The sequence below is a fragment of the Patagioenas fasciata genome, chromosome 2, assembly GCF_037038585.1.
Source record: "Patagioenas fasciata isolate bPatFas1 chromosome 2, bPatFas1.hap1, whole genome shotgun sequence".
Lineage (NCBI taxonomy): Eukaryota > Metazoa > Chordata > Aves > Columbiformes > Columbidae > Patagioenas > Patagioenas fasciata.
Window position 1 is genome coordinate 45,302,400 of NC_092521.1, and position 22,769 is coordinate 45,325,168.

The 22,769-nt window shown below is 41.2% G+C and overlaps 1 protein-coding gene across 5 annotated transcripts in view; it reads right to left on the reverse strand.

Annotated features, from left to right (window-relative positions):
- SPIDR (scaffold protein involved in DNA repair) overlaps positions 1–22,769 on the reverse strand; it is a 212,972-nt gene that overhangs the window by 132,546 nt on the left and 57,657 nt on the right. For all 5 annotated transcript variants that reach the window (XM_065831739.2, XM_071804140.1, XM_071804139.1 and 2 more), the window contains one exon: positions 9,950–10,050. In XM_065831739.2, coding sequence (XP_065687811.1) covers positions 9,950–10,050 — 101 coding nt within the window. The remainder of the gene's footprint in view (positions 1–9,949; positions 10,051–22,769) is intronic.

Genomic DNA, 22,769 nt, shown 5'->3' on the forward strand with positions numbered 1-22,769 from the left:
CTAGAAACAGGATTCTAAGCTAGAGGAACTCTTAGTTTGACCACCTAGCCGACCTGCTCTTATGTCCATAGTTTAATTCCAGGTAACCTCTGAGATGTTGGTCTCTCACTCCAATTTACAACCTGGACATGAAGTACCTCAATTAATCCACATAGATATTTCAAGCGCATGGGAGATGAACAAAGACATTTCACATCGAATGCATCAGATTCCCTGGTTAGTTCCTTTCATTTCTCTTTATTATTCCAGCAGACAGGGTGATGCTGCCCTTCAGTCACAGACCATGTCATATACCATGACATCAACACGTGTTTTGACGCAGTACTTTGCAGATGTTCTACATTACTCTGAATTCCAGGAGAGTTAAGAAAAAAAAAAAAAGAAGGAAAAAAAAAAGAAAAAATAAGTGCCCTATCCCTTTGAAGATCATGGACCCTGAGATCTTGAGCCTTTTGAAAACTTCAGCATGACTTTACAGTCTCTGGCAGAGTGAATGCCATTTATTTTCAGACCTAACAAAGTGGCTCCACAGCAGATGCATATGTTTAAGCCACATCAACACCGAATGTACATGATCACGGATAATGCACTGGCCATGCCCAGGAGGGAGGCTAAGAAGAAAGCCAGTCGGCTTTGACTCTTAACAACCAAATAGCAGTTTGCAGAGAAGAGAAGAAAAGGAAAAATATTGAGGAGCACAATTTAAAAAAAAAAAAGTGTTCAGACATTCTGGCTTCAGTGCCTGAAATAAAACTCTGAAGTTTGTTTTAACAACTCCGTAACTACCAATAAAGAAGACAAATGAGGAGAAAAATATAGAAACTATGATCTCTTGGGGACTGCATATTTTATGTTTCTTTTGCTACACAGTGACAGGGAGCTGAACACATTGCAGGGAGAGGATCCATGAGAGTTGGTGCACGGAGATGCATCAGATGTCACATCAGTAAGACTACATGCAGTTTCACCTCACTCAAGCGAATTTTGCTAAAATGTTACTGTTCCAAGTGTTCCAAAAGAGCATCTGTAACCATGAATAGAAAACTCCCAAAGGGAACAAACTCTCTGTAGAGTCAGTCGATAGAAGTCCAGCAGCAGAACGGTCCCTACCAGGGCTACAGGGTGAGGAGAAGTGCTTCGGAGCAACAAAATGGGGTCTGCAACACCTCCCAGGTCCTGAAGAGGAAGCTGGGCCAGGGGGCAATGTACCACATTCTGCATGATCCAAATGCGCTGGCTGGGACAGCCAGTGCACCTCCACACAGACCAGCTCCGCAGAGGTAAAACCAGTAACATCACCACCACCAGTAAAACACAAGTAAAGCAAAAGCAGACTGGCTCTGGCACAGTGGGTGCTCCTGAATTTTTCAGTTTTCCATTCTTCCATAAGAATTTAAAAATCTTGTGATGTTGAGGGAATGGGTCTCACCAAAAGGGCTGAAGGACGTGATATGCCCATCTGAATGTAAAAATTGTACATGACACAAGGTAGAAATTACTTTTTATAAAGTTCTCAGTACCAATACAGAAAACAGTGAACTACAAGCACACAGAACAGATATTACAAACACAGGAGAAAACTGAAGTTCAGTAAAATGCCAAGCAATGTAGAGCTCTGCTCCACTGAGCATTCTGGAAAAAAAAAATACTCCTATGCAAGCATGAAGAAGAGCAGAGAACCCAGTTCTGTTTAATAACTTTGTCAATAACCTGGATGAGGGGATTGAGTGCACTCTCAGTAAGTTTGCAGATGACACCAAATTGGGTGGGAGTGGTGATCTGCTGGAGGGTAGGAAGGCTCTACAGGGGGATCTGGACTGGCTGGGTTGTTGGGCTGAGGCCAATGGTATGAGGTTCAACAAGGTCAAGTGCCGGGTCCTGCACTTGGGCCACAACAGCCCCAGGCAGTGCTACAGGCTTGGGGAAGAGTGGCTAGAAAACTGCCTGGGGAAAAGGACCTGGGAGTGTTGATTGACAGCAGATGAACATGAGCCAGCAGTGTGCCCAGGTGGCCAAGAAGGCCAACAGCATCCTGGCTTGTATCAGAAATGGTGTGGCCAGCAGGACTAGGGCAGTGATTGTCCCACTGTACTCAGCACTGTTGAGGCCCCACCTTGAATCCTGTGTTCAGTTTTGGGCCCCTCACTACAGGAAAGACATTGAGGTGCTGGAGAGAGTTCAGAGAAGGGCAACAAAGCTGGTGAGGGGTCTGGAGCACAAGTCTGATGAAGAGCAGCTGAGGGAGCTGGGGCTGTTCAGCCTGGAGAAAAGGAGGCTGAGGGGAGACCTTATTGCTGTCTACAACTACCTGAAAGGAGGTTGTAGAATGGAGGGGTTGGTGTCGTCTTCCAAGTAACAAGTGACAGGACAAGAGGAAATGGCCTCAAGTTGTGCCAGGGGAGGTTCTGACTGAATATTAGGAAAAAATTCTTCACAGAAAGAGTTGTCAGGCATTGGAACAGGTTGCCCAGGGAAGTGGTTGAGTCACCATCCCTGGAGGGGTTTAAAAGACAAGGTTCTTAGGGACATGGTTTAGTGCCAGAGTTAGGTTAATGATGATCTTGAAGGTCTGTTCCAACGTAAATGATTCTATGGTTCTGTGATTATTATCATGATAGGAAAAAGCCTCCACCAATAAAGAACACACACATATACCAGTAAATATATGGGTGGACTACCATGCAAAGCAAGAATGACAAAGTAACAGAGAAACTCCTCAGCCACAAGACTTATCCCATAAGTCACATGGATGAAAGAAGCCAAGCAAGCAGGGCAAGAGGCAAAAGGAAAGTTCTTTAACACTTTTAAATCAATTAAAAAATTACACTCATATTAGTAGACCTTTTTAAAAAGGAGAAGACAAACTCATAAGAAAACCCAAGGGATTGGGAGAAAGATGAGATTGCCAGAAGTCACATTAATCTTTGAAAAACTGCTAACAAATACTTGTTTTGCGCAAAGGCAGTCAGGACAACCTGATTTTGTTATTACCAGCTAAACAGTCACAATGCACAATTCTTGATCTTATTGAGACGTGAATGATACAGGAGAGGGACAGATGCTTTTAAGAAAAACAAATTACTGTTACTTCTGCTCAAAGAGCTATCAAAGAAATCAGATATATGAACTGCAGTTTAGAAGGAAATTTGCACTGGCTTAACATAGCTGACATTTCTAAAGAATATGGCTGAAAAGTTAAATTATACTTCTACTTAATTGGTAAATTCTTTAGAAATACAAAATACAAGAAATACAGGTATTACACTGAAGTCAAATTTCTACTAATCCTAGTTAAAAGCTTTTATAAAATAACATTTCCCACTGAAAGTACGAAGAATCTTGGGCAATTAATGTTGGGAATAGTACTTACTGCACTAAGAATGAAAGTCAATTTCTGCATTTCATTGTGATGGAGAGATCAGATACACATTATGGAAGTATGAAGTAAACAAAGAAAACCTAATTTTATGCCTTGTTTAATACAGCAAACTAGCAACACACTTCTGAATTTGTCTCCCTCAGTTATTTTTATCAAAGGCATTATTTTCATACCAGCATAATTTAAGTTCTAATTGTTTAATGTGAGTTCCAAAACTGCAGTTGCTAGACACTCTCCTGGGACAGCACTTACTATCTGCAGTGGAAGAATAGCCAAACCTACATTTTCTGGTTCAGGCCACAAAGTCTTACCATCATTCTCAAGTGTAAAAAGTATAAAATGTCAGCTTACAGGCATAAATCAAACAACAGGCATTCTTTTGCTTGGCATCCCATTATTGTTCTTCCTCCTTCCTCATGTAAAATATTGCAGGTGCAGGCATAACAAACTTGGTAAGCAGGTAGATACCAAGCAGATCCTTGCAATCCAAAGTCAATGTTGAAAACCAGGTGGAGATGCCAACGTTTTCACAGCCTGTGCAAAAACATCTGGTTGCTATACTGATCTATACATGTTGTTTGTTATTCTTACTGAGCTGGTAAATTCTGAAGCCATTCAAAAAGATTTTTCTCAAAAACACACCGAGTCTTGCAGGCACGATGGCTTCTCGCCATATCTATATTCATTTTAAAAAGGCCGCTGAATTTGGCTGTGCTTTAAACATACATTCTTTACAAGAACATATGCAAGCTACTTAAAGTGATTGTGCATGCCATTATTGTTTCTCAGAAGAAAATAAAGACAATACAGAGAATGCTTGTTTGAAAAAGACAAGTTTACATTTGATTTTTTTCTCCATTCCCAATGTTGTAACAAGTTCAGACAGTTGGCTAGCAAAAAAAAAAGAAAGAAAAAAGACAAATATAAATTTGGACACTTGCCATGTCTCTAATTTATAGTACTAACTCTTAAATAACAAAACAAACTATCAAGAACTAAGAAAATAAGCAACAACTAGCAAAGCTCGGACTTTCATGTTTTTAGAAGAATTTTGCATGGTAAAATGAAACTCTGTTAAGGACCACCCTTGTTTTCTTCATCTACACAGATGAATTTTCGTCCAAGTCTCATGGCATTCAAGCTGCTGAAATCCTTTCTTCTCACCACCTTACCTAGTCACTGAAACCAGAGGGGGGGGAATGATTGTTTATGTTCTCTTCTCCAAGTCTTTCAGCCTCCCCAAAAATGTGATGTGACCTGTGAAACCCTGTCCTTATCTCTGGGGCTTCACCCTCCTCCTTCATGTGTGTGTTCCATTTGCCTCAGCAAACCAAGAACTGTCGCCCCTTGAGGGTCCCTTACTCCAGAGAGGAAGGAGCAGTTTGGAAAGAAACATCAATGGTTTGGGTTTTTTACCAGTTTATTACTCAAATTCAACTGTCTTCCAATCCCAAATCTTAATCTCAGGCCAACAAATACCAAATATCTTGTATCAGATTACAAATGCTAGAGAATGACCTGTTTCTGCATTTTAGCTAAAGAACTCGTTTGATAACTGCAAGGAAAAGGAAAACAATAGAAAATAAAATGTAAAGGAAGCAAAATTTCAGAAGGTGCAGAAGGAATCTACATGAGATCCCTTCAAATATTAAGTGTCCTCTCCTATAGACAGAAAAGTTGTCTGAATGTAACTCAAAAAAGCGCTATTTTTTCTTCTGCATCACGCAGTCCCCATATAACCAGCAGATGTTGACAGGAAAACGGTGTGGAGGGGGTTGTTTTTGCTTTGTTTGTTGTTGTTGTTTTGTGTTTTTTTGTTTTGTGTGTGTGGTTGGGGGGATGTTGGGGTTTTTTTTGTGTTTTGTGGTGGTGTTTTTTTCTCTGTCTCTCAACTGTCCAGGTCTCCTCTTTGTCCAAACAGGAAACTTCATGGGGAAGTTACAGTGCTGCATACAGAAAAAAAAAATGCCCACAAATGGTCTAAAAGCCCTTGCACACAGTGTTCTCAAACCATCAGACTGACTGATCAAAGACTTGCTGTTATGGGCACTGCACACCTCTCACCCTCCCTTTTACATCTCGTGAAGAAAAATCAGGATTTCTGGGGAAGAGCCTGACATCCATCTCTGTTAGAAATGAACCACAGCAAGGATCCAGCCAGCACTAGCTACCAGATGCAATTTTGACCCAAAATTGTCAAAATGGAGAAAGCATGAAGATTTCTTCCACCCTTCAGAGTGAGTCAGCCAAAATCGAGACCCCCGTGCACTGTATAAAAGGTAGACACGGTGTGCTGAAAGGAGGCGCTCTTTTCTGGGGTGGTGATTCATCCCAGCAACCAAGAGACAGCCAAACCACAATGGTTGCTTACAGAAAGGGGTCAGGGGAGCAAACAGAAAGGAATTTAAAAAAAAAAAAAAATTAAAAAAGCCAAAGCAAAGGGGTTGTGGATAACACAGATGTTGATGCAACGTAAAAATAAACAACGGCAAAACAAAGGCATAAAATTCTGTGACATGAAATGCCTAATGAGGGGGACAGCTTGCACTTCTGGAAACATTTTTCCTTGAATCTCAAATGGAAGGAGGACTTCAAACTGATCTAATTTGAAATTGCTCCCCTTTGCCTTTTAGCAATGAACTTCTGGCTTGCATGTCTATGCGATATCCAGAATGACGTGACAGCTCTCCCAGCAACTAAGTTCCTTCAATCCCCCACATTAATCTTCAAGTTCCTTTGATAACTCATTTGAGTTTGTAATTTGAGAAGTTTTTTTCTGCTATTTGTGTTGCCAGTTTCAAAAATAGTCCTGGAAACAGTGTGGTTTAGAGATATTACTGGGCAAAACAGAAGGGGAAGCAAAGTCGAAGAAGAATCTTGGATTAGTGAGACACCCTTGGTATGAGCCTAAAAAGATAAAAGCACAAAGTGGCATGAATTTGGTATGCTGACACTTCACATTTCTAGACTAGAAGCAATTACAAGGTCATCTAGTTAAATTCTAGTTAAATTACTAAAATTTCAACCATTCTGACTGACATTTTCCAAACCAAACACCAATTTTATTTCAGTGACATGAAATGGTATGGCCATTCTAAAACCAAAACTATCAAAAATAAATTTTGCCCTAGATGAAAAAATAAACACAAAATATTGTCACAGCTATTTTAATGATTATATTATCATCTTCATGCTTTGGAATAAAGAATAGGAAACGGAAATTAAATTTAGGCTGCGAAGTTGAAGTGCATTCCTAAATTATGGCACGTTCAGCATCTTTCACAAATTTTAGCAAATGCTCAGAGGGTAAATGGAACAATAGTTTGTCCTAAAGACTTCTAACTTGTCCAAGTTCTTGTAGATTTTCACCATTATGACAAAAGGCACATCCAAGAAAAGGCTTGTCTTCTGCGAAAACTAAATTGTCTTGAAGACACTCATCAGAATTCTTTAAATGTACTTTAGAATAGAGCAAGGTATTTTCCCCTAGCCTTTTTCTCAGAAAAAGCTCACTAATTCTGACTCATTTTCTGAACGAAAGAAGAATAATCAAAGAAAGGAATTCAGCCAGAGGCAGATGTTTAACATGGAAAATTTCAGCCTAGGAGCTGAAGTCTAACAAAATGGTGAGCAGTCAAACACAAGGTTTTGTAATGACACATGTGAAGCTAGGACAAAAATAATAAATATTAGCATATTAACAATGTTGTAGGTCCATTACTATAGAGAAAACGAAACCTTTTCATTTTATTACAAAGACTTATTCAATATCAATTTTTTTCCATATTTCAGAAGCAGCAAAAGGATGTCCTCATACCATGTAAGAATTATAATCTGCTACCTATTACTAACTCAGGTGGAGGGTTAATGAAATGCAGAAGGCTTGACTGGCTTTAAGTCAGCATGCCTGTATAATTTTCAACATAGTAGTTCTGAAAAGATTTGGCTGAAGACATTTCTGGTTCCCTGGTATTACTTCCTAGTCAGTGTTCAAATACTGGGGAAATTCCAGAAGACTGAAAAGGATGACGATATTGTGCTAGTATTCAGGAAGGGCAAACAAAGTGACCTACAATAACTGGAGACCAGCTAGCCTGACATCAGATCTATGCAAAGTGACTGGAAAAGTAAGTAAGGAATTCAGGTCAGAGATTTAACATCTCATTCTCCCCCTGTACTCAGTGCTGCTGAGGCCCCACCTCGAATCCTGTGTTCAGTTTTGGGCCCCTCATACAGGAAAGACATTGAGGTCCTGGAGAGAGTTCAGAGAAGGGCAACAAAGCTGGTGAGGGGTCTGGAGCACAAGTCTGATGAGGAGCAGCTGAGGGAGCTGGGGCTGTTCAGCCTGGAGAAAAGGAGGCTGAGGGGAGACCTGATCGCTGTCTGCAACTGCCTGAAAGGAGGCTGTAGCATGGAGGGGGTTGGTCTCTTCTCCCAAGTAACAAGCAATAGGACAAGAGGAAACAGCCTCAAGTTGCACGAGGGAGGTTTAGATTGGATATTAGGAAAAAATTCTTCATGGAAAGGGTTGTCAAACATTGGAACAGGCTGCCCAGGGAAGTGGTGGAGTCACCATCCCTGGAGAGGCTTAAAAGACATATAGACGAGGTTCTCAGGGAGATGGCTTAGGGCCAGAGTTAGTTTATGGTTGGACTTGATAATCTTGAGGGTTTCTTTTAACCTAAATGATTCTGTGATTCTACGATTTCATAGGAGTGCCATTTTGAACACGTAACATCTGAGTGGCCAAGGGATATAAGCCATCTAAAGCTCCAGTGAGAAACTGTGAGAGTAGCTTTAGCCAATAGTTTGGGTGTGACTTGAAATCGTACAACCTTCTTATGAAAAAATAACAATTTTCACTATCGGTAATGTACCCTTTAAGTGGAATGCAATTTAAAAAAAAAATATTTCGGACAACCAGCTTTGTGAATTACAGATAGAGCTTTTTACCAGTGGAGAATTATAACTGAGTAAGTGTAGTTCCAGCAGGATGGGAAAGTAAACACTCATGCTGTTAAAGGATTCAATGAATGACATAAAAACAAGTTAAAAATTATATAAGAAACAGTGTGGATACCACAAATTCAACAAATGTATGACTAAAAGAGTACAGGCTTGACATACACAACAATCTGAACTGCATGGTTAGCTGGGCATTCTCAAATGAAGGAAAGCTGGATACAGCTCAAAAACTTCCTTGTGTTTAGGCAGAAGAAACAAAAGCAGTAGCTGGAGAGTGGGAAACTGGACCTCAGAAAACAACAGCTACAGAAGTTATGAAATCATATCGGACAAACAATTCAACGTGAAGACCCAGCATCACGCTGTGACCAAAGCCAAACCAGACTCAACAGGCCTTGAACATACAGGAGGCTGAGTAGTGAACTGGACCTGGCCACTGGTTTTGATGAGACTAGAACTCAAAGAATACATACAGAGTGGCTGTGCTTGTTCTTATGACCATGCTGAAAAGTTTGAGAGGGTGCAGTAAAAAGCCATGCAAATCACTTGAAGACGAGTAAAAATGCATTAGAAAGCCATAAAGAGCTTGGTCTGTTTAGTGTATGAAAGCTGTGGGGCAACATGATTTTGCTGTGCAAGTGCCAGAGAGGGGAAATGCCACATACTAAAGAGCTCTTTAATCTAATGGAGAAAGGCCTTACGAGAAACAAAAGCGCGGAACTGAAGCCAGAAAAACTCCGATTTGGAAGAGAAGCCACTTTTAAAAATTTAGGAGTGGAATTAAGGACAAATTCATAAGGCAAGTGATAGATTCCCTCATCTGCATGTTTTCAAATCAAGACCAGAGGACTTTCTGAAAAATAAATGGCAGCTAATACGTGCTCAGAAACAAATAGTTGGCTAAATGCACAATAAATGCTTGAGATTTCATAGCATACAGTCACACACACAAGTTGATCAAAAAACCTAACCATTTTTACAGTTAAATTCTATGAATCCATCATCTCTCAAGAAATACTACTGAAAGGTGGTGCTGTCAGTCACTTGTAACTAATTCGCGTAACTCCCACCATTTCTTTTCAAGTGAAATGCCCACCATAGTTATTCTTCACACTGATTTCTTGGTTGTGGCCTATCTGTCCATGTTTGCTGTCATTCACCATCTCAGCATTTATCCATTAATATGGTTGGCTTGAAGCCAAAGAAAAATGAACACAGAAATAGGAAAAGGTGATTATACGGAAACAGGAAGAACCAAAAAAACATCTGCACACCCATAAATTAAACCTTGAATTGTCCTACAACCTGCTGGAAACACCATTTCCCAAGGTGATGCTGGAAATCAAGTTGTTTAAATAGCCTCCATCTAGACTCTTCACAAGTTCTTTACCCTTTACATTCAAACACTTTGATGACTGAGACGTTATAAACCATCGTATTTAGCTGAAATGCAATATTACCTCAGAAGACAATCAAGAAAGCATTAAGCCCAACTCAGGCAAAACCACAAAGACTATACACTCCAGTTGTACCCCTACGTGGGTCATACATACACACATTTAAAGTAATATTTTTTCATAGTAGTATATGTATAGTGCTTCTTACCTGAAGGGATTTTAGCATCTGAAGTACACTGATGCCTCCAAAAGCTAATGGCAGATCTTTCTCTGTTCTGCAGTCGACATAACCTCTCAGCCAGCCCACCCCTGCAGAGAATAAAGGAACGCTCAATTTTGCCAGGAATCAGTATTCAGTTTTTGCCAAGTGACAAGCCATAGGACAGAGGGAATATGTGTGCTTTGGCCCTTAGAGACAAACATACAGTAAAATCACATTTTGCAGATTGGTTCTCCTAACTTAGAGTTTCCAATGGATATACTCCCGATAAAACATAGACTTAAGGTCATTACACACAATAAAATATTTTCACTATCTGGGTTTCCAAAATCTTCATGTTTTCAGCCCCGTGTCCAGCAAAGGGACTGTAACGAAAAGCTCCCAACTTTTCTTTGCACTTATGCACGTACCTTGATAGATACCACAGACAACTGCAAATTCAAAACAAACCAGTGTAATCACCAGTTATAACAGGTTGGGTTTTTTTTTTCCTCATAGATTTGTTTGTCTGTTGGCAAGGAGTGATCACAAAAATATTCTTTTACCCATACTTGACCCTATGATTCATTTCACAAGCTGGGTCAAGTGTGCAGTTTCAGTGGTCTGAACGCTCTCCAAGATGAAATTAATTTGGCATTCCCAAGGTGAGGAGCAGAGGAGTGGCATCTAGCACAAATACATTTAAGGTAACACTACAGCAATTCCCACACCTGGATACAAAGCCAGAAGACATAATTTCTGACTTCAGGAACAAAAAGACAAATGTTTTGGAAGCTGTCTTTGGGCTACTACAAAGAGCTCTGGACTACTATGGGAGTATTTGAGCATGCTTCTTTTGCTTTAGATGAGTTGTCTGCATAAAAATCTACTTCATTCTTTCCTTACAGCACAAGCTTTTCCACAAGTACTATCCAGTTTATCAATAAAGATTTCTACTAAGGTGAAATGTGTCCTTGGGTTGAAGTGATTTAGGAATCAACAGAGGTAACATACAAACACCTTATGATTACTTGTGCACATGAATAGAATTATTTGTTTTAGAAAAAAAAGCCTAACAGCTTAGTAAAGCTCACATTGCAAATGTAAAACTGGTAGGACTCACACCTGTGGAAACCAAGAAGGAGCTAAAAAGGCTAAGCAGCCCTTCAGGCAGACTGTAAAAATCTCTTTGGTTAGCAATTACTAAGAAATTTCACCTGCAGACAAGGCAACAGGTTATATGAAAAGTAGTTACCAGTCTCAGCTGAATTTCTAATGAACTTTGCAAAATCGTAACTATCACAATAATTGTTGGGTGGCATGGCTAAACATCTTGGTAGTAAAGATCACAGAGTGAACACTCTGAAATACAAGAGCCACATTTGACGCAGAATGATCCACAGAAGTTTTGCAGTTTACATTACAGCATCTCTTCTATGGCTGGTGTGGTTCAGGAAGGGAAGAGAGAAACACAGACTCTTTCAGAGTGCCCAAAACCCCAAAATAAAGAACCTACACTTAAGAAGCTGTAAAACCTGCGATGTTAAGGAGGAAAACAAACAAAAGTATTTGGGAAATCTTGGGCTCCAGTGAACTTCCACGTTAGCCTAACAACCTTATTTACTGCTGCGTTCTACATGGACTTTAAGACACAGGCAACTAATACAGAGAAGTGCAGTGGAAGCTTTGGTACTGAGAGCAGCACAGTCAAGCACCCAGCTTCATAACAGGGTAATCTACTCTGCTGACAACATCCGCTCATCCACATTTACCCTAAAACTTGAACACTCAAGCATTCCCACACCGCAACACTTGTGGGAAAGACAGTTCTACAAACTCCAGCAAACTGTCCACCCAGTTTCTCTTCTTGCCAGGGAACTGCTCTCAGATGCAGTTGTAATTCAGCTTGGCTGTGTGGTCTACAGGAGCGATCCTGGAATGGGTAGCTGCTGGCTCAGGTAGGCTTAGAAACGCAGCAGTGTCCTGGTTTTGCTAAAAACAAGTTTCTCTTTTAGTGAATTTGCCTGCAGCTAAAGCCGTTTTATTAGCTACATTTCCCTGAAAAGCCAGATACATGTTTTGGTAGACATAGTAATGGAATGTGAGGTGATTGATAAGAATGGATGGACATCTTGCAAGAGGGGCAATGAGAAACAGGTGACCAAAAACTGACCAACTGAATATAACATCCCATTCACATGATACTTCATATAAAAGTGGGAGACCACAAGGATCTTGTCCCTTTTTCCTTATGGCTGACATTAGGAGAGGACCTTGCAAGTCGTCCCTGCGAACTGAGGCCTGGTGACAGACTGAATCCAGCTCTGGTTGGCTGCAGAGTCCAGTCCAGGACTTTGGGTGCCAGTTCTGCATCTGCCAGAGCAGTTGCTGGGATCTTCAAGATTGGTTTTGTATATTTTGTATTATTTTATCTCTCTTTATTGGTAGCATTAGTAAAACATCTTTAATTTTTCCAACTCTCTTCTCTCTGTCCTTCTTTCCCTTCCAATCGCCTGTCCTGAGTGGGAAGGGGGGAGAGGGAGGGGCTGAAGGGGGAAGGGGGAGGAGAGTGGGTTAACAATACATCTGCCACAGTTTTATTGTCACCCTGCAATCAAAACCTCAACAAGCAGTTAAATGCATTTTGAGTTTGCTTGCTTAAATCTTGCAGGCATCAGTCTGCAACTGAACTCTGTGGATGGACTATAGCAACACGCTATACAGCTGATAGCTCAAAAACTTATTTAACAGAGTGTTCTAAACCCCCACTCCATTCCCTCCACAGACAACAGTCAAATAAATATATTTTATTTGTTCACATAATGCTAGAAAGCCTTAAGGAACCTGCACAAAACAGCAGCTATTACTGGCTCACAGCCTGGTTTCTCCCCTTTCCCTGAACAGAGCTATGGTTGTGTCCAGTCAGTCAGTTCCTGCTCTGTTATAAGCCCACTGCTGCTTCACCTATGGCAGGAACACACTATAGCACAAAGGAAATAAAATTCCTGGTTTTGTGACTATTGCACATGACAGTAATACACCATTCCTGTTTCAGGCCTGATAGCCCTGCCAGGGAGGGTCTCACTGACACAACTTCATCACTAATTTGCTAACCATGTCTGTATTAGGATAATAATTATCACAAAGGTCCATGAAAAGTAAAAATGTGGCTTTCCTTAACAGCCCTTTGCGCTAATAAAATTTATTGACATTTATTAATCATCATACTTCCATTCACATTCCAAATGCAGTTAAAAATAGATTAAACAGAAAACGTAAAGCATTTTGCATCTGCTTGGCTGCAGACTATAAAATATAACAATGAATTCATTTATGAGAGGTTCTCAGCTGGTCCTCGGAAATGTTTCTTTTATAATGTCTGTTTCACACACTGTGGAACTGGAAAATGCAATGCAAGGACATGCCATGCACAAAAGGAATTTCTATGGCAAGAGAAGGAGTTAGTAGCTTATGGTTTGTTTATTTTAAAAAGTAGAAACAAAGATACTTAAACACCACCTCAAACCCAGGAGGATCAACCTCCTTCTTAGCTCAAACACACAAAACAAAGAAAGAAAAAGGTGCTTTCTGTTACATATTCTAACAGATTCTGTGACAATGGCACTTGAAAACTACTAATACCTTCACATACAGTACAGGTGCCCACACTATTGAAAACATTTCTGTATATGCTGTAAGATACTGTGAACTATGCAGTCAGAGTCTGTGCACGAGAGATAAGACAGAGTTACACAGAACTCACACAAAGCAGAGCATGGTATTAATTAGGTGTCAGCTTCAGTGTAAGAACCAACTCCATGTTATGAAAAAAGCTGAATGGTTAAAATTACTATTATTTTATTCCCAGTTGAACATCTCTGAATCATTAAACATCTAATAAGCTTTTACACAGGAAAAGCCAGCAGATCAATACTTGGCTCCAAGCCCTGTGTCACCAGCAGAATTTGGGATTTGTTGATTGTGGGTTGGTCTACCTGACAGCAGGCCTGCTGGTGACAGACTGGCTACGCAGGTCTCGGAGACGGAAAAATATCTTTGTGCAGGAGTTAGCAGGGCTCATTAAGAGAGCTTTAAACTAGATTTGAAGGGGGAAAGGGATAAAACCAGGTCTGCTAGAGATAAGCCTGAGGGTGGCATGCCAATGTTTGAGGACCAGTGTGTTAGCGAGGTCCTTCAGTCTGTCATCTCAGTGGAGGCCGGGGATGGAGATCCATGCAGCAGCAAAGCCGTAAGGGTTATTGATGTGCTAGAAACCATAGGAGCATCTGAGAACGGTCATGTAGGAATTAGGGCATCACCTTCAAAAGGTGGTGGGATCAACACCCCAACTGAAGAGCATCTACACCAATGCACGCAGCATGGGCAACAAACACGAGGACCTGGAAGCCATTGTGCAGCTGGAAAACTAATGAAATGATATGATGATATTATATGATATGATTGATATGATTGATATGATATGAGTTGGGCTGATTCTCACAACTGCAGTGCTGCAATGGATGGCCAGATGGGATCCATCCAAGGGTACTCAGGGAGCTGGTGGAGGTGCTCACCAAGCCACTTTCCATCATTTATCAGCAGTCCTGGCTAACTGGGGAGGTCTCAGTTGACTGGAGGTTAGCACATGTGATGACTACCTAAAGAAGGGCTGGAGGAGGATTTGGGGAACTACAGGCCTGTATGTCTGGCATCAGTGCCAGGGAAGATTATGGAGCAGATCATCCTGAGTACCATCACAAGGGGCAACCAGGTGATCAGGCCCAGTCAGCATGGCTTTATGAAAGGCAGGTCCTGCTTGACTAAACTGATCTCCTGTGACAAGGTGACTCACTTAATGGATGAGGGAAAGGCTGTGTATATTGTCTACTTAGACTTCAGTAAGGCCTTTGACACCATTTCTCACAGCAGTCTCCTGGAGAAATGAGCAGCTCATGGCTTGAACAGGCACACTCTTCACTGGGTAAAATACTGACTGGATGGCTGGGCCCAAAGAGTTGTGGTAAATGGAGTCAAACGCAGTCGGCAGCTGGTAACAAGTGGTGTTGCCCAGGGATCAGTACTGGGACCAGTTCTGTTTATTAATAAAATCTTCATCAATGACCTGGATGAGGGGATCAAGTGCACCCTGAATAAGTGTGCAGACAACACCAAGTTGGGTGGGAGTGTTGATCTGTTGGAGGGTAGGAAGGCTCCACAGAAGAATCTGGACTGTCTACCTCATTGGGCTGAGGCCAGTTGTATGAGGTTTAACAAGGCCAAGTGCCAGGTCCTGCACTTGGGTCACAACAACCCCAGGCAATGCTACAGGCTTGGAGAAGAGTGGATGGAAACCTGCCTGGGAGAAAATGATCTGCGAGTGCTGGTCGACAGCCAGCTGAACATGAGCCAGCAGTGTGCCCAGGTGGCCAAGAAGGCCAACAGCATCCTGGCTTGTATCAGCAACAGGGTGCCCAGCAGGACGAGGGAAGTGACTGTCCCCTGTACTCAGCACTGTTGAGGGCCCACCTCAAACCCTGTTTTGGGCCTCTCACTACAAGAAAGACATTGAGGTGCTGGAGCATGTCCAAAGAAGAGCAGCAAAGCTGGTGAAAGGTCTAGAGCACAAGTCTGATGTGAAGCAGCTGAGGGAATCGGAGCTAAGGGGAGACCTTATCGCTATCTACAACTACTCGAAAGGAGGCTGTAGCATGGAGGGTATTGGTCTCTTCTCCCAAGTAACAAGCAATAGGACAAGAGGCAATGGCCTCAAGTTGTGCCAGGAGAGGTTTAGACTGGATATTAGGAAAGATTCTTCACAGAGAGAGAGTTGTCAGGCACTGGAACAGGCTGCCCAGGGAAGTGGTGGAATCACCATCCCTGGAGTATTTAGAAGACATGTAGATGTGGTGCTTATGGACAAGGTTTAGTGGTGGACTTGGCAGTGTTAGGTTAATACTTGGACTTGATGATCTTAAAGGTCTTTTCCAACATAAACAATGCTATGATTCTATATTCAGCCTTTGGTAGCTAACTGGGTTTTACTGAGACTAACAGTCATTTTTTGGCATAGATTCTATCATACAGAAATAAGTTTTGGCTTATTTTTTTAATATAAGGTAGCGATTAATAATATTTATATTTCACTGTCCACACATTATCTGTCTGAAAAGTTCCTTTGCTTTCCAACTTTTCATGCTGCAGAAACTCTTTGGCTTAATTTTGCAAGATATGAGAGGTTTGTTGGCATTCAAGGTGGAAAATGGATTCTACAGTACCAGGTGTTGGTTAATCTGCAGTCTGTATTTGTTTCTGCATCTAGCTGTTTCAAGAAGTTTTGAAAAATATAGTCTCCTCTTCTGCACAGATCTGGCCTTTATGATGCATTCAATTGTCCTTCATGACAAACTCAACATCTGATGTGCGTGTGTCTATGTATATAATTGGCAAATATATTTTGATTACTAATGTGTGATTTCTGTAATCAAGAGAACTGACAAACTGTATTTAAATAACAAAAACTGTAATTTGAGATGCATACTTTATGCACCAGCACTTCAAACTTGCCCCCAAAATGTTTTAATATGAGCAAATTGAATGCATTTGTCAAATTGTTAATGTAAAGGCTGTTCACTGAGGCCAAACTGCTCAGATACAATCTCCACTGCCCACAACCTTTTTATTTTTAATCACTAAACTCTCAGTACAACTATTTTGTTCCTTTAAATCCCTGAGGGCAGACCGATTTAACAAGCAGAAATCCACATTCTATTTCTGTACTAAACCTGAGCTTGTTGAAATACTGTATTTAAAACAACATATTGCCATTGCTGTGCATGTCCAACAACATCCACATGAAAGAAAGCTTTGACAACCATAACAAAGCTCAGCATCTAGTACAAATGCTCAGTTCCTGGTGGTTGCCCCTTTCCACAAATTTGAACAGCAAGACTGAAGAATTTTGTGCCAGTATGTGACAAGGGTCACTGAAATGTAACACTGAGCCTGATCTGTGACTCTCACGCTGCTGGTCCCTAGCTTCTAACTCCAGTGGGGCAGGGGGGAAGAAGCATTAGTGAATAGGCTGTGTTTTGAGAAGTCATTTTCAATCTTTCCGAAGCACTGGAGATCTCTCTGTGTTTATTAAGGTTTTCATTCAGCAGGGCACTTACCAAAAATAACCCCACATTCATCCAAGTGTACTCCCTTCCAGATTTCATTTGAATTTAAGAACAGTGAACACTTAAGCATCTCATTATTGAATTATCTCCTCATATACACTTTACTCAGGACTCCATGTATTTTAGAACACTATATGTTACACAAATAATATATCTCTGTCTCATGACTGGTCAATTTCCCTCCTCTCTTTTCTAAGCAAGGAGAGAACTCCTCTCATATTTCCAAGTTAACTGGTGAAGTAACCGACTTCTGCAACACTCTGCTGTCCATTTCCAATCCATGGGGTCCTTGCTAAAGAAGAAAAAAAGGATACCTAAGCATGCTGCCATTTAATTTGTCAACACTGCAAACCCATCAGCTATTATCAGCTAGTTTACAACCTGCAAAATAAAAAGCAACACTGAATGCTGACAGTCACTACCAAGTTCACAGAATAGTTTGTGTTGGAAGGCACATTTCAGAGTTCATCTAATCCAACCCCCTGCAATGAGCAGGGACATCTTCAACTAGATCAGGTTGCCCAGAGCCCCGTCCAGCCTGGCCTGGAATGTCTCCAGGGATGGGGCATCTACCACCTCTCTGGGCAACCTGTGCCAGTGTTCTACTACCCTCAGTGTAAAAAATCTCTTCCTCTGTCTAGCCTGATTCTCCCCTCCTTTAGTTTAAAACTATTACCCTGTGTCTTTCAGAGTACAAAATAGCATGGTTACATTTGAAAGACATGACTGAAGAATACTGGCCACACAAGCACAAGTTTCATGTACAGAGGCCCACCTCCTCCACAGCACAGAAGAGAAGCTGTTGACTTCGTGAAGTAACAAGGCCTCAGAAATACTAATTTTAGCTTTACAGATCAGCCTCACTCAAGCTCTGACTCAACAACTAGATTTACAAAGTTTCACCTGGGTGAGATTTGGTTTCCAGTTCCTAGATGCCTCAGACAGCGTAAAGGAAGAGATGGAAGAGAGATTAGTCAGAACTGCTGACAACAGGGTGGGTGAGCGCTTTCTACATCCCATATGGCCTCCAGTGAAAGATTTTAAGTAAAACTTCATAGGCAGTCGATTTTCACATGCCTCTACTTCGCCAAGTTATCTCACAGAAAATATCTGAAATAATTTAGGAATATCTTTGGGAATAGGTGAGCTTTTGGGGCCTGCTCCTTTCATGGGTTTCAAAACATTTATCAACCCCCTAATTACCAGCCACTGAAAAACAAAACAAAACCAACCACCACTGAAAAGTTTACCACAGCTCTTTGGCTCTTTATACTCCTTAACAGAAAAAAAACCCAACAAACTATTTCAGATTCTCATAGCTCTTACAGCAGAGGCTGTGAGCAGAAGTAAGATGATTTAGTAAGGAGAGTCTTCCCAGATATAAGTTATCCCTTTCTTGGCCTTTTAAAAGGGCATATTCAAAAGAAAAGAATGAAGCACCAAGCTCACACACAATTATAGAAAATAGTAACAAAGGTGAGAGAAAGACTCTTAGGAACCAGTTTTGATGGGGGAACAGCCATGCCCCACGAGAGAAGGGAAGAGTCTTCCCTGCAGTTCTGAAGGTTTGGGCTTGCCTGAGCAGAGATCTTACAACAGAAAAGCAAACTCTGTGATTAAACAAACCAAAGGCACCAAAATTACTTATCTCTGATGGGGAACAACTGTACCCTGCTAAGCCATACCAATCAGTAAAATACAGGGCATGCGAAATGGGAGAAATCTGTTATTTTAAGGAAAGTGATGTTTGGTTGGTTGGTTTTTGTTTGTTTGTTTTTCCTGTTAACACCAAACATCTGGTCTAGTGAAACCATCCACACTTTCTAAAAAAGAAAAGACATTTTAACTTTCAGCAAGTGCAAAATAATTTGCTGGTGTATATTGCCGGTGATTACAAGTGCTACATCTGTAATGCAGCCATTATAGTCTTCGGTTATATTCTCCTAATCCAACAAGAAATTCAACAGCAAGGAAAAGTTAACCCAAAAAGTTAAAGTCAGCATAAGGGCCAGTCTATCGCTGTTACACCCCCATGCTACTTGTGGATGCATGTGAGAAATAGCAGACCCAATTTTAGAACGAAACTCTGCTTCATTTTTGCCAGCTCCTTCCTCCCTTGGCAATTTCCTTTATTTTCAGGACCTCGGTTGGCCTCATGTGACAACTGGGTTTCATTTTACTGCATATAGTACCAGGACAGTCTGTAATTTTCTCCTCTTTTGATAACAAAAGTTAATTTTAGCAGATCAGATCTGTAAGTGGTCTGCATACATGTAGATAGGAGACAATTTAACAGAATTTCCCAAGATGCTATTTTACTATGAAACTAAAAACGGACACTTGAATATTAAAAAATTAAGAAAAAGCTAAAGTAGCTATTCTTCACAACTAAAAACTCTTGCAATGTGACAGACTTAAAAGCAGGGTTAACATTATATAACTTATCTATTTCCTGCACTGAAACCCAGACTGTTTTTTCCCTGATTGAAATAAAATCTTACTAGAAAAAGCAAACAATCCATTCAACCTTTAAAAAAGTTTATTTGTAGACAAAACGCTGAGTGCATGCATTTTGAGTTTTCTTCTTTATAAATACTGAATTAACCCAGTTACTGGTTTAACATATGTAACAAACTTTGAGATTTTTCAATACTCTTCATTTCTCCCTTCTTTCACAACAGAACTTTGAGAGGCTTGGAACTAGTGCAGTTTAGACATTTCACCCCATAGCATTAACAAGAATTCCAAATCTGAAAAGAAGGGCTTCCTGAAAACTGTTATTTGCAGTATATACTCTCTCCCGTCAGGTTTGCAAATCACTTGCATTATTTTCCCATGCAGTGTTGACTCAAGCTGAGAAACTGAAACTTTGTGGTGGAATAAAAGGGCAGGAACATCTAAACTCAACACTTCTTGACCTGATCACCAAGGCGATCCACCTCAGTATCAGGTACCACTAGTAGTACATCCTTATCAACTCTCTTAGTAACTCATGGGTGCAGTACAAAGACCTGGGAAAATTATACCACTCATACTCCCATCCATCACCAGTTTTGTTTCAATAAAGGAAGGTGACTACACAACATGGCATACAAAAACAATGTTTAAGGCGAGGATGTCCAGGAGCAGTGGTATTAATGACTGTGAATGAAAGAGATGATACTTTGCTACTAGCATGACAGATGGACACCTCCACCAGCACGACCCTTCAGGTTGCTTCAGAACCTGTCTGGGAACACCAGCGTTCCTAAAGGACAAACACCAGCATACAGACCACCTGCTCTTCCCTGTGGATGGTGGCAGAAAGAGGAACAATCTTTACTTAGAACTAATTTGAAAAAAAAACAAACCAAAACAACAACCTAACATTACATGAAAACATACAAGAATTTGGCAAGGGTGCAGAACAGAGCAGTCAGTAGGCATGGTGGGGGAGGAATTGCTTTTGTCACATCTTTCTTGTCTGCAGATGCTAATTACTTTCCAAAACCCACTTACCTCCTAACAGAAGAGGATTGCAACATGCCCCTTCAAATTTCTCTCATCATAAGCAATGCTGTATATTGTGTATGTTCTTTTGGAGACAGAGATGTGTCCACTCAAAGTTGTTGAATTTACACTCAAATTTCTAACACTAGGATCAGCAAAATTTATTTTAATCAACCATAATCATCTTACTTCTGATTGTTGGTTTGGTTACATCTTGATTTTTGTAGTGTATAACAATTACATCTGTAATAGGATCAAACAAACAATACTCTTTCCTCCCATCCAGGCAACTACTCATTTGCATTTTAGCACCACGAGGATTCCAGGAGGAGGGGACAGTAGAAAGTAACTTATTTGAATTTTTCCACAGGCTGTTACGGCTCTTTTCTTTGTGGGTTTTCTGTTTGATTGGTTGGTTTGGTTTTTTTGGTTGGTTGCTTGCTTGCTTTTAGCTGGGATTTGGGGGGAAGTGGGATGTTAAGGGGTTTTATTTGACCTTACACAGAAAAATGGAGCCATTGAGGTAATAGTAGCATAGCTGCAATCAGGTAATGCAAATATAAACATAGATTGCAGTGTGCCTAAAGAATCTGGAAGAGACTGTTATATATGCTATAAGTTTTTTTCAGAAAATCTAAGCTAATTTTTTTTTTAATATTCTCTTTCCTTTTCAAGATAGCTTTATTCATCTCAAGCAGCAGAGATGAAAATAGAAATGATTTCTGTTTTCTTAAAAATGGAAACAAAATCATATGAGGTCTATTCTACCTCTATCAGGACTCCTCCATGAAGTAAGCATACTTAATATGGCCTGGATTTTAAGAACTTCTTGCACGGGAATTCACACAGGAAGATGGCAGCTCTACCACCTGCACCATCTCTGCTTAACCCATGTTTCCCCAGGGACCAGCCTGGACAAAGAGAGCCCAGTTAAGCCAGGCTCTCGGTTCTCTTCTACCTGCTGCACAGTTTCAAATGGGAGCAATTCCAAGTGGGAGCCTGTGGGCCAGATCCAGCTTGCAGGATGACTTCCCCTGCTTACTGCTTTTTCTGATGTGGCCTTGATCTGCAGCAGGGGTGGGAAGGAAGGAAAAGGACAAGCAACAACTGCTATGCAACTTTCAGTTATATAACCAGAAAGAAGGGGTTGTCACTTCATCAGTCAAGAAGCTGACAAACCTTTCACAGAATGGTTGGGGTTGGAAGTGACCTCTGGAGATCTAGTCCATGCCAACCTGCTAAAGCAGGTTCACCAGAGCAGATCACACAGGAATGCATCCAGGCGGGGTTTGAATGTCTCCAGAGAAGGAGACTCCACAACCTCTCTGGGCAGCCTGTTCCAGTGCTCTGGCACCCTCAAAGTAAAGAAGTTTCTCCTTATATTCAGATGAAACCTCCTGTGCTTCAGTCTGTGCCCGCTGCCCCTCATCCTATTTTTGGGCACCACTGAAAGGAGTCTGGTGCCACCCTCTTGACACCCACCCTTGAGGTATTTATAAACATTGATGAGATCCCCTCTCAGCCTTCTCTTCTCCAGGCTGAACAGGCCCAGCTCTCTCAGTCTCTCCTCATGAGAAAGATGCTCCAGACCCCTCATCATCTTTGTATCCTGCTGCTGGACTCCCTCCAGTAATTCCTTGTCCTTCTTAAACTGAGGAGCCCACAACTGGATACAGAGGGGAAGGATAGCCTCCCTCGACCTGCTTGCCACACTTTTCTTAATGCACCCCAGGACACTGTTGGTCTTCTTGGCCACAAGAGCACATTGTTGACTCAACCTGCTGTTGACCAGAACTCCCAAGTCCTTCTCCGCAATGCTACTTTCCAGCAGGTCCACCCCCAACCTGTATTGGTGCCTGGGGTTATTCCTCCCCAGGTGCAGGACCCTCTACCTGCCCCAAACTGGCCTTCAATCCACAGCACTGAAAAGCTGAGCTCTCTTATTGAGGATGCAGACTCTTATATCCCCTGCTAGCACACCAGTGAAAATGTTCTCCATCAACAGTAAAAGGAAGGATGGGAAAGAGAGACACATGGAATTAATGCCCTGAACATGAAGAGTGAAAAGATAACAGTTACCTGGACAAGCAAAATAACTAGATAAACAAAACTCATAACTGAGGAATTTCCTGTCTGCTTCCTTGTTCCCAAAGGAACTCCAG